Source organism: Cyprinus carpio, chromosome A10 (genome assembly GCF_018340385.1).
Source record: "Cyprinus carpio isolate SPL01 chromosome A10, ASM1834038v1, whole genome shotgun sequence".
Lineage (NCBI taxonomy): Eukaryota > Metazoa > Chordata > Actinopteri > Cypriniformes > Cyprinidae > Cyprinus > Cyprinus carpio.
The window spans coordinates 8,888,607-8,905,328 of record NC_056581.1 but is presented as its reverse complement, the minus strand read 5'-3'; the positions used below and the strand labels follow the sequence as shown (position 1 = coordinate 8,905,328).

The 16,722-nt window shown below is 36.5% G+C and overlaps 1 protein-coding gene across 2 annotated transcripts in view; it reads right to left on the bottom strand.

Annotated features, from left to right (window-relative positions):
- Positions 1–1,077: 1,077 nt before the first annotated feature.
- LOC109079813 (PAX3- and PAX7-binding protein 1-like) overlaps positions 1,078–16,722 on the bottom strand; it is a 16,059-nt gene continuing 414 nt past the window's right edge. The window contains exons 1-19 of one of the 2 annotated variants that reach the window (XM_042765035.1): positions 16,719–16,722; positions 16,114–16,242; positions 15,547–15,720; positions 14,252–14,470; positions 13,902–14,002; positions 13,558–13,575; positions 12,814–13,037; positions 10,803–10,992; positions 9,438–9,561; positions 5,330–5,432; positions 4,599–4,714; positions 4,311–4,510; positions 4,037–4,187; positions 3,831–3,952; positions 3,290–3,366; positions 3,081–3,147; positions 2,786–2,932; positions 2,499–2,653; positions 1,078–1,842 (exon numbers count right to left, since the gene is read on the bottom strand). The exon at positions 16,719–16,722 is cut by the window's right edge and continues 414 nt beyond it. In XM_042765035.1, coding sequence (XP_042620969.1) covers positions 1,725–1,842; positions 2,499–2,653; positions 2,786–2,932; positions 3,081–3,147; positions 3,290–3,366; positions 3,831–3,952; positions 4,037–4,187; positions 4,311–4,510; positions 4,599–4,714; positions 5,330–5,432; positions 9,438–9,561; positions 10,803–10,992; positions 12,814–13,037; positions 13,558–13,575; positions 13,902–14,002; positions 14,252–14,470; positions 15,547–15,720; positions 16,114–16,242; positions 16,719–16,722 — 2,439 coding nt within the window. In that variant the 3' untranslated portion in view covers positions 1,078–1,724. The remainder of the gene's footprint in view (positions 1,843–2,498; positions 2,654–2,785; positions 2,933–3,080; positions 3,148–3,289; positions 3,367–3,830; positions 3,953–4,036; positions 4,188–4,310; positions 4,511–4,598; positions 4,715–5,329; positions 5,433–9,437; positions 9,562–10,802; positions 10,993–12,813; positions 13,038–13,557; positions 13,576–13,901; positions 14,003–14,251; positions 14,471–15,546; positions 15,721–16,113; positions 16,243–16,718) is intronic. The other variant, XM_042765036.1, reaches the window with a different exon arrangement.

Genomic DNA, 16,722 nt, shown 5'->3' with positions numbered 1-16,722 from the left:
CGAGCAGAGTCATTACATTGTAACTCATCACAATAAGAGCGTTGCACTGAATTTCAGAATGTGCCCTCAAGCGTTAGAATCCAAACACATAGGCACACATTCCCTAAAATGCTGCTCGATTCACCAGGATGATGATCACACACACTGAACAAACAGACGGCTGAAGACAACAAAAGTTGGTGACATGTTCTGCAGGCGCCCTCTTTTATTTCTGGGCACCCACCTGTGATGTCACGGGCCAAGTGGGCCAATAGGATTGGAGTTGTTTCACACATCTTTCAGACCTGCTGGTGGCAGTCCCCATAGTGTCCACTAGAGGTCGCAGCGCGAGTTCCCTAGAAGGGGAACAACTGGGGGGGGGATACAATAGCAGATAACGACAAACAGTTACATATTCCTAAAAACTAACCTAACATTCTACTGTGCTCTCTGGCTTGGATTTAAACAAATGCTTCTATAGAATCTGAGTATATCTCTCTTTCTACCTCAAGTTAAGGCACAGCTAAATAGCCACCCAAGGAAACTGTTGACATAACGATGAAGTGTTTTATATGCAAACTCTTAACTGCATGTAAAAACAATCATATCCTCAAATCTTTATATCTATATGCACTGATATCTAAAATGCAGTTGTGAAGTGTGATTGTGTGTCACAATTACTAGTTTTTATATATATATATATATATATATATATATATATATATATATATATATATATATATATATATATATATATATATATACACACAGATATATACAGATATATACAGATATACACACACACACACTAAGACAGACACTAGCCCAGAGGTTCTCAACTCTGGCCCTTGAGATCCATTTTCCTGCACAGTTTAGCTCCAACCTTGATCAAACTCACCTTTCTGTAACTTTATAGCAGTCCTGAAGATCTTGATTCGCTTATTCAGGTGTGTTTGATTAGGGTTGAAGCTGAACTCTGCAGGAAAGTGGATCTCGAGGGCCAGAGTTGAGAACTCCTGAACTAGCCTGTATTTTAAATCCCAAATTTTCTATATACTTTTAAACCCAGTTGTATATAAAGGAAGGAATTTATCCTGATTATTATTAACACTTTATTTAAGCAAATAAAACATTTCAAGCTTCAGGAAAAACAACAACAAAAAAATAAGTACATCTGTTACTGTAGCACATGTTTTTTTTTGCCAGCATGTCATGGTCATTTAATTATGGATGAGGTTGGCACAAGAACGAATCTCTGTTTTTAAGATGGGCACAGATGCTGCATCATTCAACCCATGGCTGTGCATAAATATTTTTTGAATGTTTACAATATTCAATATGTATCCTGTCCTCAGAGATCAGCTTTAGTGCAGCCTTTGTGAAAGGGAAAGAGCACAGAACCCATGTGTGAGTAAAGTGGTATTTTCTTGCAGGTATTGATACTGCAGTGATGGACAGTTTAAAAGATCCATTAAGAGACTCCATCCATTTAAAAAAAAATTAAGTAAAAAGAGGTGACCTCTCCTCAGGAAAGGGATTACAAAAGTCTTAACACACCAGAGTGCACTTCAAACCCATGTCCACTGAATTTCAACTATTGAAGGAGAAAGTTCACTAGATTCCACCAATGTGTCCCCAAAGGAAACCCTTCAGCCACACAAATAAATGTACAATATTCACAGTATTTACATGGTGTGGTTCATCCAAAAAGGGTCAGTGAGGCAGGTGTCCCATTGCTTTGCCTTTCATTTGTTCTCGAGGAGAGTCTTTATATCTTTAATACCGTGTTCTGAAGCAACTGCGATCACGTGGTCTAAAGCATTGAGCCGTCCCAGAAGCCTAACCACCTCCTTTATGTGTTCCCTATGGAGAGAAACAATGACTGCATTAATAAAAAAAATGGGATGATGCTTACATTGCAGAGCCATTAATATACTTGCACGTTACATTTTAATTCTACATTGAAATCGTGAAGCATGTGAACATACACACGCTAAGATTAAAATGTTAAAGGTCAGTTTTTTTAGATTTTCAAAATTAATACTATTTTTTTTTAATTTTATATAAGGATGCATTCAAATGATCAAAAGTGACAGTAGAGGCATACAATGTTACAAAAGATGTCCATTTAAATAATTCATATTCAAAGAAATATTATGGTTTGCAAAAAAATATTAAGCAGCACAACTGTTTTTAACATTAATCATAAGAAATGTTTCTCAAGCAGCAAATCAGTATATTAGAATTAATTCTGAAGGATCATGTGACAATGAAGACTGGAGTAATAATGCAGTAAATTCAGCTTTGCCATCACAGGAATAAATTAAATGGTAAAATATATTAGAAAAAAAAAATTATATATATTTATATATAGATAGATATAGATATAGATAGATATATAGATAGATATATAGAGAGCGAGAGAGAAAGCGTGTACTATGTTTAAATCTGTCATATCTTTGCGTGTCACCTACTGTGAGGTTGAGATGTTAACTCAAGGACATTAGAAACTGCTTTACCTTACGTTCCTCTTCTCCACGTCTGATCCAGCCACGCAGCTGCGATAAAGACTACTGGCCAGATGTTTCAAATATCTGCAGAAGTTCTCCAGCTGAGGAAGAGTCTGCTGTCCTTTCAGGATGCTGAACCACTGCACAGGAAAACACTCCACCACCTGAGGGCAGCAGTGAGAGCATTATAGTGCTTTGAGTTGAAGGACATCATTTGTAAACACTATGTTTATATGAATATTAATTCCAAACTCCACAACTGATTTGTTACACAAAAATGTGGAGACAAGTCATACCCTGCGGCATTTCTCCATGTGTTCCTCGCTGACGTCTGTGGTCTGCAGGGCTGAGAGAATGTAGCGGTTTAGTGTGCTGTCTATGGCAAGCTCCTTCAGCACTGACGGAGACAGGATCCCATCCCATGTTAAGATATTCCCAAATAACTGAACACAAGAAAGAGATTCAGTTTGGAATAAGCCAGAACAATAGTTAAAATATTAAATATTTTCAAATATAAAAGGTTAAACTAAGATTAACTGATTCAAACGACAGCAGAAAGTCTTTAGAATGTTTAAGCATGACTAGCTATACCTTTACACAAGACCAAAACTGTCTCTGGGAAAAGAGGTAAGGACCAGAGTTCTTGTTCTCCATTACACTGTCAGGGGAGAAAACAAAAATTACACATCACACACTAGTTTACAAAACATATTTAGTCACATTCAAAACTAAACGATGTGAACAAAGAACAACATGTACAAATGGTGACACAACAGGAGTGATTTAGCTTTTACACTCACTTTTTTGGAAACAGAGGCAAGAAAATGTCATCATCAAGAGTCCGCCGAATTCGCATGACTATGGTCCTCAGAAGCTCCTGAAAACAGACACATTCTTGCCTTGAAAAATTTGATTTCTCTTCATGAAACAATAATTTAACCCTGTATTTGAAATAATACATTTTTAAATGGAAGTTTATTTGAGCCTTTAGACAAAATATTAAAAAATAAAACATGCATAATGCACGTTTCATATTTGATAAATCAGGCTTTTATGGCACATATAGTATAACACAGGAGAAATAGAGCTCATACTTGAGGAAAACAAACAAAAAGTGTATTCAGAAGTACAAACTGAGCAAAAATATGCAATTTGGTGCAGTAAGATAAAATTCTGAAAGCTTGTAATGTAGAGATCTTTATAACAGACTGCTTAAAATGCATAGAAATATCAGTTGTCACTCTGTATCTTCCATTAATACGTCTTAGTAAGATGATATTTAAATGCATAAAAATTAGGTCTCGTGACTTAAATGCGATGCAGTCTCATCCATTCACTGACTTGTGTGTTGCGGTTGTCGCCGTGCAGCACAGTCGGATAGTCTTTAATCAGCCTCTGCATGAACGTCACCAGTCTGGACGTCTGACTGCTGGACAGCGGATCCCACACCTGATCTGTCAGCACTGAGGTGGGTGAGAAGGTGCAATTTGGATTTAAGATGCTGTTCTGAAAGAAAGAACTGAACCATAATGATGAGATAGACTGACCTGCCAGTTTAGGAAGCAGCACTCTTTCCACAATAGCAGGAAGCAGGCTGTTATCTGTGTCTTCCTCTTTCTTTAGGGCACTCTGCTCCCCACAGCCATAGAAAAGCAAAGACTCAAACCACAGCATGTACTCAAAGTTGGGACACTCCACCTGCATAGATAGATACAAACGGCATAATTTCGGCACTTTAAGATAAAAATGTTTAAGGTGACGCAAAGCAGATCATAAAAATTTGTGTGTATGTAGGGGAGGGGGATGGTGTGTTCTCTGTACCTCCAGTGGAGACCATGAGATGAGCTGTAGTCGAATAAGAGGGTTGAAGAGTTTGGGCAGACACAGTCCGATGTAGGCATCTCTATAGCATGTAAAATACAGCTTTCTCCAGGTTTCAAAGTGAGACTTTATGTTGTCCAGTGAGTGGAAATCCTCCACCACATCCTCAAAAACCTTCTTCGACTCTTTTAAAATGCGATCTGGAAATTGAGAAGAGTGAAAACTTGAGAAGAGTGAACACTAACCAGCAAAAGCTGATCTCGCACTGGTGTGAGTTAAGTTGGTCACCTCTTTCTGCGTTGAAGCTGGTGATGTCAGTGGATGTCTCTTCATCATCACTGGACAGCCCCTCCTTATGCTCGGCTCTCTTGCCGTTCTGCTCTCGAGCTTGTCTGCGACGAGTTCTGTTCAGAAGTATCAAAACTGAATTCATAACTGAAATAGATCACAGAAACTCTGCCTAGAGTAGATCTGGGTTTTGAATTTCTGATTCAATCTAATTTAGATGCACTAGCTATTTAACAAGCAAATAGTCAAATAGTATTCCATATACACATTACTTTATAATCAAAAGTAGCCTTTATTAAAAGTGTAGTAATGGGTAATGGGAACCTGGTATTTCTATGTTCTGTTTTTCATGTGTCTCATAGACAACTTCTTTGAAGAACATCTATGACCTATGAAACATGCATATTCTTAATGCTCTATGTTGACTATGGTTTTACTAATAATAAACGTACATTTGCATAAAGCATCCATATTTGTCCATGCCCTTGTTGAATAGAGTCCTAAAAACTTGAAAAGTATTAATTTAAGGTACATTTAGAACAGATAAAATGGTGCGATTAAGTTGCGATTATTCACGAGGTAACTCGTGACAATTATGCGATTAATCACGATTAAATATTTTCACCGATTGACAGCCCTTATTATATATATATATATATATATATTGACAGACTTATTTATATTATATATATATATATATATATATAAAATATAAATAAGTGAAAGTATACCGTCTGGCTTCTCTTTCAGCTATCCTCCTTTGCTTGGCCAGCTCCTGATAGGCTGTGCGATCTCTACCGAATGAGTCCAAATTAGGCGCCATAACAGCCTTACCTGAAACAGAAAAAAATAATATTAACTCGCAGTAAAGCTCAGCTCATCAGCTCTGTTACAGTCTATACTGACAGATTAGATAGTCATGAGAGTCATTACCTACTCATTAACTCTTTCTCCACCATTGACGAGTTATCTCGTCATTTAGGGTGCTTTCACACAAACACTTTTGGTGTGCACCCCGGTTCGATTGACGTCAGAGTTCGATTCGTTTGGATGATCTGAACGCTGTCTTCAGAACTCGGGTGTGCACCCGCGAACCGTACCGGAGTATGCTTATAAAGGGGGCTCTGGGGTATAGTTCATGTGAACAGTACATTTGTAAGACAGACATAAGTGCCATTATGTACCGAAGCTTTGTAAACAAAAGACATTGTTGAAATTATTTAATGTATATTGGTGCAGAGAGCAACGTTAAGCATTTGCCGCCTTCTCCGGCGCCGCCATAACTAAGCAATGGGGTAAACAGCTGCTGGCTTGATGATGCAAACGAAACGCGGTTCGGACCCAAATGAAATAATATGAACGCAGCCCAGCGGGGGCAGGAAGAGGGGGGAGCAATCGAACTCGGGTTCGGACCAGGCAAGCGAACCAAGTGTGAAAGCACCCTTAGAAGACAACACTTCCCCGCCAAAGATGAGTTTTTACGGCTTTCTGTGTTTTCACTGTTAAACACTCGGGGGCACTATTACACATCTTCTGAACGAGTACAAAAACTCCCAAACAAAAACACATGTGAACAGTATGGAAAAACTAGCGATCTCTTATGTAAACAGATGCATATGATAAGGAATGCGATCATCAGCAATAGACAGCATATAAATAAAAACTGAATAATTGTTATGGAGTAAAATGATGATCCAGGTAGTGGTATATGGCTGTGCAAGCTTTGGAGGTGTTGATGGAAGTGATTTACTTTGATTTATTTGATAATCGTACTGAATATTATCCAGATGTAGTTTTTGATAAAAATTTGATTTTCTCACCTTTTTGCTCAAAATTATACATTTTTATGAAACCTACCTATATTCAATTGCTGATAAAAAAAAAATAATGCTTTAACCCTCTGGAGTCTAAGGGTATTTTTGGGGCCTGGAGAAGTTTTGTCATGCCCTGACATTTGTGCTTTTTTTCAGTTTCTTATAAATATCTAAATGGCTAAAGTCTAATCTCACTGTAATCAGCACAAACTAGGCTATAATAATATGTGAGCAGCATGTATGTACATGATTGTGTTTTTGAGAAAAAAAATGTTATGCGTGGTTAGTGAAAAACTAAAAATGTTAAATCACTTGAATAAGGCAATAAAACACATACAGAAAATTGGTTCCCAGGAATTTTGAGAACTGGAGCTTGTAGCCTAGAATTTTTTTTTTCTAAATGATGTGAAAAATCATCTTGTTTACTCACTTACAGAAAACAATATATTGATTTAAATTTTCTGAGACACTTTTTGTTGGTAAAAGTCATATGCGAGTAGGCGTCAACTATCATGAATTCACACCTGAGAAGACAAAGGCCTGCATAATGAGCTGCATAATGAGCCATTCAGTCAGCTGTGTCACTGAGAGGGATGAGTTACAAGAAAGAATGTGAGGACAAAATAAATGTATATAATTTTATGTTTGTAGTTTATTTAGAATATATTTAATTATCCCACAACATAATTTAATATTCACTTGTGAGTGCAGTTAAACAGTTTATTAGGAACAATCAAAGCTGACTTTCAAACTGAATTTTTTGCATCATTACTCCAGTCACACAATCCTTCAGAAATCCTTTTAACAATCTTATTTTCTACAAAACAATTTTTTATTGTTATTATTATCATTATTATTATTATTATTATTATTATTATTATTATTAATGTTGAAAAGAGCTGAGAATATTTTTTTTTTTAGGTTTTTTTAGGGGGGATAAATTGAAAGACAAGCAATGATTGTTACATTTGTTACAGTTACATTTATTGTTACATTTATATTATTTACATCAAGCTTTTGAATGGTATAGTAGTGTATATTGTTATTGAAACTTTATAATATTTCACTTGATTATACATTTAGTCAGGAATTATAGTTTGGAAAAAGTCTTTGGGAAAAAGGCTAACTAGTAAAATGTTTATACGTTATGTGAAAACTAGTACAAGTATATAAATAAATAGAAAGAGACTTACTCATGTTTATGATCTCTGCTGAATAAAGCACTTCATTCTTTTTTTCTGAGGAAATCCAAATCTCAAATCCTCAACCACATCACATCTTTTTGGGGTGGTGAATTATGTCTTATTCCTCTCATCGCGAAGCAAACAGTAAAATAAAAAAACTTGAACAGTCTCGCTGCGTTGTCTTCTGTTGTGTGGGCGTATTCAAAAGCCGCGCGCTTCAGTTAAATATTTGAATCTCAAAAGCGCGCTCGGCGCGGGGGCGTGGTCGCATTACAAGATAATGAAAGGAGACGTGAAAAACGGACATCGCGTTGTTTTCATATGGATTACTTTATCACAGAATATTTGTTTTCAGCAGCACTTGTTTAGTTTAAAAGTAGACATGTCAGGCTTTCTATAGATATCTCTCTCAATGTCTCTGTGTTGAGTATTCACTGAGTTACAGTTCATTTTAATGACGCATTTGTATCTGAAGATCAGCGCAGACAAAGGCTGCAGACAGCACTCCTTGTTTGTTATCTTTATTTTATAAGTGCACAAAGTTTTGTTGTTATTATGTCTGTATACAAAAAAAAAGTAGACCCTTTACAGATTCGATTGATGTATTGCACTTATCTGTACGATCAAAACTGAAAGTGTAATTTAAGTTCTTTTCGGGGTTATCAGGAGAAAATACCCCAAAACGCGTATACGCGTTAATCGACTCCAGAGGGTTAAGCTAGAATAAAACTGATTTATTTAATTTTTTTGGTTTAAAAGTAGAGGCTTTGATCTTTATTTTGGTGTATTGCATATTCAAATATTCATACAGCAAAATATACTGGAGGCCAAATTTTAGTAAAAAACATCAAAATCGCTGGCGGTGGCTGGCAAATTTTTTCAAAAAAGCTGGCGGGGAAAGAGTTAATATAGCATAGATGTTAATGCATTAGTTCACAAATTTCAATAAAAATTGTTTAAAATTTTTAATTCCATGCACAGTGCTTGAAGAGATAGTTCACCCATTTCACAACCACCCTCAAGTTCCAAACCTGTATGAATTTCTTTTCTTCAAATAAAAACAAAAGAAGATATTTTGAAGAATGTTGGTATCCAGACAGTTGCTTATAGCCAGTCACTATCGACATTGTGACGTGACATACAGCTAAGTATGGTGACCCATACTCAGAATTCGTGCTCTGCATTGAACCCATCCAAAGTGCACACACACACCGTGAACACACACCCGGAGCAGGGAGAAGTTGGGGGTTCGGTGCCTTGCTCAAAGGTACCTCAGTTGTGGTATTGCCGGCATGAGACTCAAACCCACAACCTTAGGGTTAGGAGTCAAACTCTCTAACCATATTTTGAACATTCTTCAAAATATTGTCTTCTCTGTTCAAAAGAAAAAAAAATAAGTCTTGCAGTTTTGGAATGATGTGAGGTTGAGTAAATGACAGAAATTCTATTTTTTTGAGTGAACTATCCCTTTAAGTTGTTTTCCCTCTTTTTCTGACATCATCAGGATTAATTTACAAATAGAAGCTGGTTTTGATCTACCTGCTCAATTTTACTGGGGTGAGATTGAAACTCTCCTCCAAAACACTCACCTGCTCAGCATCTTAGCAATGTTTAAGTGTACACACTGACCAATAAGAAGCCAGTGAGCTTTCACCATCCGAAAGCCACATACACTTTTACTTGTCTCAAATCACACACACATACATGCACCCACAGGACAGTCTCTTTGTGTATTACTCTGATGTGCAAATAATCACAACTATATAACAAAACGGAAAGAAAAACAAAACAAAAAAAAAACAATGAGGCCATTCAAATAAAAACCTTCAAGATGGACTGACTTGAAAGGCTGGAAAACTCCGACGATTCATCTTTAATATCATCCTGTCTTCTCTGGACGAGACGGGACGCCCGCTGCCGAAGTAACTGGTGCATGGCGACCTCTAGCTCCAGAATAACAGGCACCTGAAAGATATGATGATTTTTGTGACAGCTGAACCGAAGACAAGTGGCCGGCGACCAAGACGAGGGGTTCAGTGTGTTCTGCTGTGGCATGGGAGAGAGAAAGCAGCAAAACCAGACCAAATTTAGCCATAATTAATGAGCTCTGGACAGAAAGCCCATTAGAGCGGAATCAAAATCGGCTTCCCCATGTGTTAATGCTTCATGTTACCTTATTATAAGCCCCCCCCCCACCCACACCCAAAAAAAGGAAGAGTAGTTTGAAACTACTGTGAAAGACTTCCGGATAGGCATTGTTGGTTATCTTTGACATTCATTTAATGTAATGAACAGATAAAACAAAACAGTTCAAAACATTTCCCATATGGAGAAAATGAATGGGAAATTGGTTTGCAGTTTTCCAAGACATGCACCACAAATTGTTTTAGATATTAACAGACTTTGGACAAACTAACTCTAAGCTGATGCGATCATTAAGCTAACATCAGGCAGTCAAATGATAGCCTAAAGATAAAAATGCAGTTACTGGCTTTAAAGGGCAGTGTAGTCCACTGGCATGATAATGGTTACGTTTTTGACTACTTATTACTTTTAATATTTTTTAAAAATGATTCAACAACACTAGGGAGTTAGCTACCTAGCAGCTAACAAATTGGAAGCCTCACACAAAAAGGAAGTGTGAACTATACCTTTCTAAATAAAGTGACTAGTTCTTAGATAAATCAGTATATAAAGGATTTTCCCCCCAACTAATAACACTTTTGATGATCTGTTCTCCATGCCCCATTAAAGATGCCATGATTTGTGTATATAGTGCCTCTTTATAGCTGAAAATAATTATTTATAGCTGTAAAACATGGAAACACAGAAAAACCATCTCTTGATGCATCTTTCTGTGGGAAAAAAGATGGAAGTTTACACCATAATCCATGAGTTGATGAAAATATGACCTGGTGCACTGCTTAAAATTAAGAGTTTCATAAATGATCACCATAAACGAACTATGAGTATATATGAAATAAGGTCATTTTAATTTAAAATATTTTTTAAGTCTAACTAACGGCACAATGCTGCTGACACAGGCAACATTCAATAAACTTCAAAATCAATCACAAAGAAATACAGTGCCAAGATTAGGAAAAGGGAAAAAAAAAAAAAAAAAAAAAAAAAATGAAAGCCAGTGAAAAAAAAACAAACAAACAAAAAACAGCAGCAACATTAAAAACAAATGCATTCATTCTTACCTTTTCACTGAAACACTCAAGCAAGTCTCCAACATACCCTCGCATTTCTTGCAAGAATCTATATTTGTCTGCGGCCTCCTGTGAGGAGCCCTCCAGGAGCTGGATGGTCTTTTTGGAGGCCTCCAGCTCCTCCCGGATCTGCTCAAAGCGCCGGGCATTGGAATTGTGCCCCTGGCGCATGAAGCTCAGCCTGGCACAAAGAGGATTCAAAGAGAGATTTATTATTAGTGAAGTATGGGGACGTCTCTAGAGTCGCACACAGGGTTCGTACAGAAACTGCTAAATGAAATTCCAGGACTTTCAAGGACTTTTCAAGCACTAATCTTTTTGTTTTCAATGACTAAAATCAGAGATCACAATATCGTTATTATCTTTCAAATTCTAATAAACTAATAAAACAAAATACTACAAATAAAGTGCAGCACATGCAAACATGCAATGGCTGTGGCAACTTGAAAGAATAGTCTGGCAAAGTTATTTCCTGGGGTGTGACAGTACATTTAGCTCACGAGATTTACTAGAACGAGACGGTATTTTAATACTATTTTTAAGAAATGTTCAATGACAAAATATTTGTCAATCACAAAAAGCAAAACAATGTAGTTATATTTTTAAACATTAACTAATCTAGAGCCATAAATAATGATAATCTTTGTAATCAAGTAATACTGATTATTTTGACAATTGAGTAATCTGATATTTTTAAGTAATAAAAATAGACCTAACTATGTGAAACACAGGCTTTATATTTACTACATACATATACATATATATATATATATATACATATACATATATATATATATATATATATATATATATCACAGGCTTTATATTTACTACATACTTTAACTACTGATGAGACAAAAAATAATTAAAAAAAACAGTGTAATACATAATCTTATGTATTATAACAAACACCTGCAGAGGGCGTCAACGGCCTGGTGATGTTTTATTTTACTGCATGTTTCAACGACGTTTAAATCATGTAATTTTAATATTTGGCCACATACAAACTCCGAGCGAGGGATTGAACTTTTATTTTGATCGATGTATAACAAATCACATAATAGAAATATGTTGATGTATTCTCCTGTGTTTGCATATTTTTATTAATGATCTATGTTATAAATGTAATGAGATAACGCAAACGGTTTTCCCAGATGAACGTTAAAGCAGCCCAAACGCACAGCATATATGCAGAGGAAGAGTTCGTGGACCGAGCTGCTGAGATGGAGATGCGGTCCATGCTTGGAAAATGATAACAGTGCAACACAAAGCGCGTCAGACTTTATGCACAGCATGTGTAATAAAAGACCAGACAATATAATGCAAGCACAATCAAAGGTTTTACCACAAAGTACATTTTTTACTGATATCGCAAGACCGCTTTTCACCTCTAGGAGTAATATCTCGGGATCACGTGCGCTGCTAAAAGCCAAGAATGGCTCTGTATTTATATCAGCTGCGCTGCATGGTAAATTTTGCGAGAAAATATTATTTTTTATGGAAAACAAAAATTAATACTAATTTCATTTATACTGCCTTTTAAACATTCAAGTACCTTTTCATAAATACTGCAGTTTTCAAGGGTTTTCCAGGACTTAAATCAAATTCAAAATCAATTTCCAGGACTTAAGTCAAATTCAAGTACTTCAAGCACCTTGTACGAACCCTGCACACATGTCCTGATGAAGACGGTTTTGTATAAAAAAAATGCAACTGAGCCTGTAAAAATATTGCAGATATTTGTATCTGCAAATCAGGTTTTCATGGAGCTGAAACATTGCCCGCGATAGCCAGAATTAACCAGCATCTGTGTGAGGAGAATTGTGCCTTGGCACTATGATGGAAGTCCAAACAAAGTGCAAAATGAAAATTTATGGGACTTGAATAAAATTTATCAGGGAACTTAAAACTATAAAGTGCTGGTACATTCAAAATCTTAGGAAATTCCAACTTGCATTTTGAGGGTAAATGGCCGCCGATGTGCAGGCAGTTCAGACCGTACCTGTCTTTGAGACGTTTCTTTACCAGATCTGTGGTTATAGGGGTCAGGTCACAAGAGGGAATGGGATAAGGAACTGAGGGCTCTGCTTTCAAAGGCTTGCTGTTGTCTGCTCCAACTGTGGCAGGGGCGTAACTAAAGGGCATGCCATAGGACGCTCCATACGGCTGTGCATCATAACTGCCTTGGTAATACATAGTTGGGTCCTCGGATTGGGTGCTCTGGACCTAAAATATAAAAAAAAGGATATGACATTAAAAGTGTCAGCTTTAGATATTGTGATTTCAATGTGTGTGTGTGTGTGTGTGTGTATATGTGTGTGTGTATATATATATATATAAAAGAGAGAAGCTTTATTTTAATTAATTATACTGCTGTTCAAATGTTTGGGGTCAGAAAAGTTTTTGTTTATGAAAACTGCATTTAATCAAAAACACTAACTACTGTTTTCTATTTCAATATTTTTAAAAAAGTTATTTATTTGTTTTGTCAAAGCTGAATTTGTCACATGATCCTCCAGAATTCATTCTAATGTTAATTTGGTGCTCAATAAATATTTCTTTTTATGATTGTATGTTAGAAACAATTGTGCTATTTAATATTTTTGTGGAAACTGTGAAACTTTTTTTTTTTGATGAACAAAGTATTTATTGGAAATAGAAATCTTTTGTAACATTATAAATGTCACTTTTGATCAACTTAATGCATCCTTGCTTAAAAGTATATTTTAAAAAATATATTACTGACCTCAAATATGGGTGTATACTGTATAGAAAGAAAGAAAAACGGACAGAAATGACTGTGTACTGTGTTACTGATATTAATTAATTGATACTGACAAAAATAGTCAAAAATATTCAATGATCTTAATTTCTTAACTTGAATGCTACATGCCATAGTTTCAATTTGTTAATATTTACAATAAGAATTAACCTTAAAAATAAAGGAATTTGTTCAATCCAATTTTAACTGTTGTATTGAAATAAGAATTGACAATATAAATTAAAACATTCAGAAATTTTAAAGGGAAAAAAAACAAACATGCATAACTGAAATGTGGTTATTGTGACAACTCTAGTACTCCGACCCACCTGTGGGATGCTAATGCCCTTCCTGATCTGCTCCTGTTCCCAGCGACTTACTTCCTCATCCTGCCCATTATCTAGAGCTTCATCATCACTGCATTCAATACCTGAACCACAACACACACACATTCAAAACAAACACTACGGTCAGATCTTGGTGCATTGCACATCTTTTCCAGTATCTGATTTCTCACAAAATTCCTATTCATAGTAATTCAGTCCTTTTTGTGTGACTTATTCAACGTGACATGACATTTATTACAAGGACAACCCGTCTGGAGAGCGCGTGAATGGGATTCCTAGAATTCTACATAAATAGGAGCTTCAGATGACTAGCTCGGAGTTCATACACTGACCTATCTCCTCAGCTATTTTCTGCCTCTGAGTCTTCGTCGTGACTCCACTGAAGACAATTCTCTTCTCGTCTTCGTCGTCACTGCCGCCGTTCTCATCTTCACGAGCGAGGCGCTTGTTTGTAACGTCATTCTCGACCAGCGGAGGCTCACCTCCGAGCTCTCGAGCCATCTGCCTACGTTTACGAGCAGCATGAATGAAGGCCGCGTCGGGGATCTCGCCTGTTGAAACATATGACAGTTATAGTTAGTGTAAATGCAACGACATCACCTTCACAAGAATTAGTTTAACCAGAAAGAACCTAAATGGACTAAAAGAATTTGCCATATAAAAACATGGATTTGATCAAATGCCATAGTTTAACAACATTCAATGTAGGGCTGCAAGATTAATCGAAATTAAATCCCAAAGGCGATAAATCATGATTAGGCAGAAGCTGCTATTGTCATGCATATCTTTCAGTGAAGCACAGTTCTGTGATCAGTAGTAAATCTCCCTCCAAAGGCCAGAGGGCACTCTCACGCTGAAACCTCAAATACACCCCGCAAAAGAAATCAGGAAATCTATACCGGTTGCTGAATAACCAAAAGATTTAACTGCTTTCATTGATTCAACGTGACTTATAAACACACACCACGACAATATATGGTTTATCAGAATCGGAGTTTGTTTTATTATAATTTTTATTCTAATAAAGTATATAATAATGCAATGCTAGCCGACATAACCTTTATCACTGCTTAGAATACTATAAAATATGTTGTGTGCTTTATTCTTTGTTAGAAGCCACATCATCTCACAGAAGGATATATTTCAAACACTCGACTGATGTTATGAAGTGCATTTAGAGTAAAAACATGTTTTTAAATGTGGTATTTTAACAAGCTTTCAGATGGAAGCGTATTTACTACACAGAGCCGTAGTCCACTGACAAGCTACGCAAATAGTTTTCATAATCGCAGAACGATTTCTTCGATTTCATAATCGTGCAATTAAATCGACTGTGATTATGCATAGCTTGTCAGTGAACTACGGCTCTGTGTAGTTAACGTTGGTCCATCCGAAAGCAAGTGATGGAGATTTACTACTGATTACAGAAACAGGGTTTACTGACAAGATGCGCATGACAATCGCATTCGATTTATCATGCAGCCCTAATTCAATGTTTAACCACAATACCCATAAGCCAGTCGCAGCCCTGTATGCCTGTACTTGAAGCATTTAAAAAGCAAAAACAGCCTAATCCTGCTGACGCTGGCCCTGTCCAGGTCTGGTCTGGACTGATGGAAGTTCTCACCTGGTCTGAGTGAGCTGAGAGTCGACAGAGTTTGGCTAAACGCTCCACCCGCAGGCTTTTCCTCGCCCTCCTCCTCCTGTTCCTCAGTGCTGTCCACCTCCATTTCTTCTTCTCCCTGTTCACTGCTGCCCTCCAAGGGCTCCTCTTTAATTGAGAGATTCTGAGCAGGTCCACCTGGAAAGAACAAACTGGTGAGCGATAATACAAACTTACTTTGTAATCTTTAACTAGCTAGATGGTTTAGTGGTAAAGATTTCTGAGGGTTTGTAATACTTTGAGAGTCTAAAAAAACCTGAACAAATGGGGTCATATGCTGTAAAAAGTTTACCTCAATCTTTGTTATATGTACAAATGTAACATTTTTTTTTTTTTTTTTTAGTGCATGAAAAAAAAAAAAAAAAATCATTAATGCATCTCTCTGATGTGGGTGCACATATGCATCTTTTTTTTTTTTTTATAAAAAAGTACTAACTATAATGTTTTCCTGAAGATAGAAAGCAGTCCCCTGACTCTGATCTATAAACATGAATGATATCATGAAGAAAAAAAACAACAAAAGTTTTGTACCAATGCGCATGTTTTGATCCTGCGTGGCACTGCCGGTCTTTTCCAAATCCTCCTTGTATTCTTTCTTCAGCAGCTTGACAATCTTCTTGCTGTGGTTGGATTTCTTCACACGGAACATTTCAGCCTCATCTAATGGTGACAGATGTATAATGATAATCAAGAAATTATCTGTGGGATTCACAGGAGCAAGTATTTTTAAAAATGTACACACATTCTGGCCAATGAATTTACATGACCTTTTCTTTTTTATGATCACTGGGTGTGTGTGGTTTTTTTTAACCAGTTTTAAAATACTCCAATATTTCCATATTTGCCAGGACCCTTGAAATTCCTATTCTCCATCATCACAGTAATCTTATCATATTGGTCTTTAGCCAATCATTTGCTATATTCTAATAAGTGCAGCGTGCTAATTGGTCACTATTACTACCTAATATAATATGCTAAGTAGCTCGTGTTTTTCAGCTAAGTGTTTCACAATTTCAATATACTGCAATTAAGAATGGGGGAAATACGGTGCAAAACTCTACACGAATCATTTGTGAAACGTTACATTTGTAAATTCATTAAGTTACATATGTCTTCAATGGCAGCTCAGTAGGCACCTTC